The sequence below is a fragment of the Colobus angolensis genome, unplaced genomic scaffold (genome assembly GCF_000951035.1).
Source record: "Colobus angolensis palliatus isolate OR3802 unplaced genomic scaffold, Cang.pa_1.0 Scaffold165, whole genome shotgun sequence".
NCBI lineage: Eukaryota > Metazoa > Chordata > Mammalia > Primates > Cercopithecidae > Colobus > Colobus angolensis.
In genome coordinates this window covers 242,378-243,788 of record NW_012114766.1, presented here as the reverse complement: position 1 = coordinate 243,788, position 1,411 = coordinate 242,378, and the positions used below count along the sequence as shown (strand labels likewise).

Below are 1,411 nucleotides of genomic sequence, written 5' to 3'. Positions count from 1 at the left end.
CGTCGCGGCGATTATTGCCGGAAGTGGGCCGCGGACTCCCGGCGCGCCGCAGGGAAGCCCCGCCCCTGGCCTCGCTGATTGGCCGGCGCGGATGCGCGTGGCAGTGTTGCTGCCGGGTCCTGACGCCAGCAGCGTGAGCCTGCGTAGTAGGCACCGCCCCTCTGTCCGCGCGGGTCCCGAGTGCAGGGCGTAGAGGCGTGGAGGCGCAGGGTGGGGCTTGGGTGGGCAGGGACGGACGGGGTCGGTGTCCGCGATCCCTGCGATCGCCGGGAGATGACGGTGAAGACCTGAGATTTAGGCCTGCGTGGCGGGGGACGATGCCGGTCCAGGTCTTCACGGGAGGACGCCGGCCAGGGCCTTCAGGCGTTCGCGTGTCTTGAAGACGCGCGTCCCCGAGGATGTGCGTGCCCGTGAGAGCATGGGCGTGCCCGCGCCGAGCGGGTCCCACAGGAGCTTGGGCGGCCCCGCGGCGCGTTTCCATCCTGCGGCCGTGTTTTCACCCGGCTGGGCGCCAAGCATGGGGTGCCTGCACTCTCGGGCATCACTGCGTGCTCACACTCAGCATTCAGGCACAAGCACCTTCTCTTTATAAGAACAGTTTCGAATCTTGTCAGATCTTTCTAGAAGGTTGAAATGCCCTGGAGGAGCAGCGTGAATAGTTTTTTCCAATTAGGAAAAAAGAATGTGGGGCGGTTGGAGGGGGAGAGGCAGGCGTGGCCGAGAAGGCCAGGTGATTCCGGGAGCCGCAGCCCCCGTGCCTCAGTTTCCTCCCAGAAACATGGAGGTGGCGGTGAGGTCTACAGGATTTCTATAAGAACAAATGAGTTAGCGTGTGCAAAACATTTAAAACAGCGTCTGGTGTGTAGCAAGCAAATATGAGTATTAGTCTTTTCCTTGTTAAAAATGTGTGCATCTACATTTGGTGCACATTACAGGAAGTGTATAGTATGGATTCATATTTTGGAAAAGTAATTTTAGAAGTTATTTCTGATGTGCTTATTATAATAGTGTTTCTTGACCACATGTTTTTAAATAATGTGAAGGCAATGAAGTAGGCAATATTGCTTGCACATCCCCAATTTAAACACCTGTGTGTCCCTCCCTCGCTCTCTCTTTTCTTCCTTTCCCTCTCTCTTTATTCCTTCCTTCATTCCTTTCAAGGTTGCAGATTATTCCATTATATAAATGTATGAATTTATTCGAATAGTCTCTATGACGTCTACGATGGGCTTTAGAATGTTTGCAATAGTTTGCCATTATAAATAATGCTCAGTAGCTCTGTAATTTAACTTGTGAAGGTGTATTTACAAATAAATCTATGATTGGATTGTTGTGTAAACCAAAAAGTGTCTGAGGCAGATCTCAATTGATTTAGAGGTTTATTTTGCCAAAATTGTGGACGTGCCTGGGG

The 1,411-nt window shown here is 52.2% G+C and overlaps 1 protein-coding gene across 1 annotated transcript in view; it reads right to left on the bottom strand.

The window, feature by feature from the left end:
- The window catches only part of FBXO25 (F-box protein 25), a 65,370-nt gene extending 64,807 nt beyond the window's left edge, over nucleotides 1–563 (bottom strand). The window contains exon 1 of the mRNA XM_011937534.1: nucleotides 288–563. Within this exon, the coding sequence (XP_011792924.1) occupies nucleotides 288–481 (194 nt within the window). The 5' untranslated portion in view covers nucleotides 482–563. The remainder of the gene's footprint in view (nucleotides 1–287) is intronic.
- Between the last annotated feature and the right edge of the window lie 848 nt (nucleotides 564–1,411).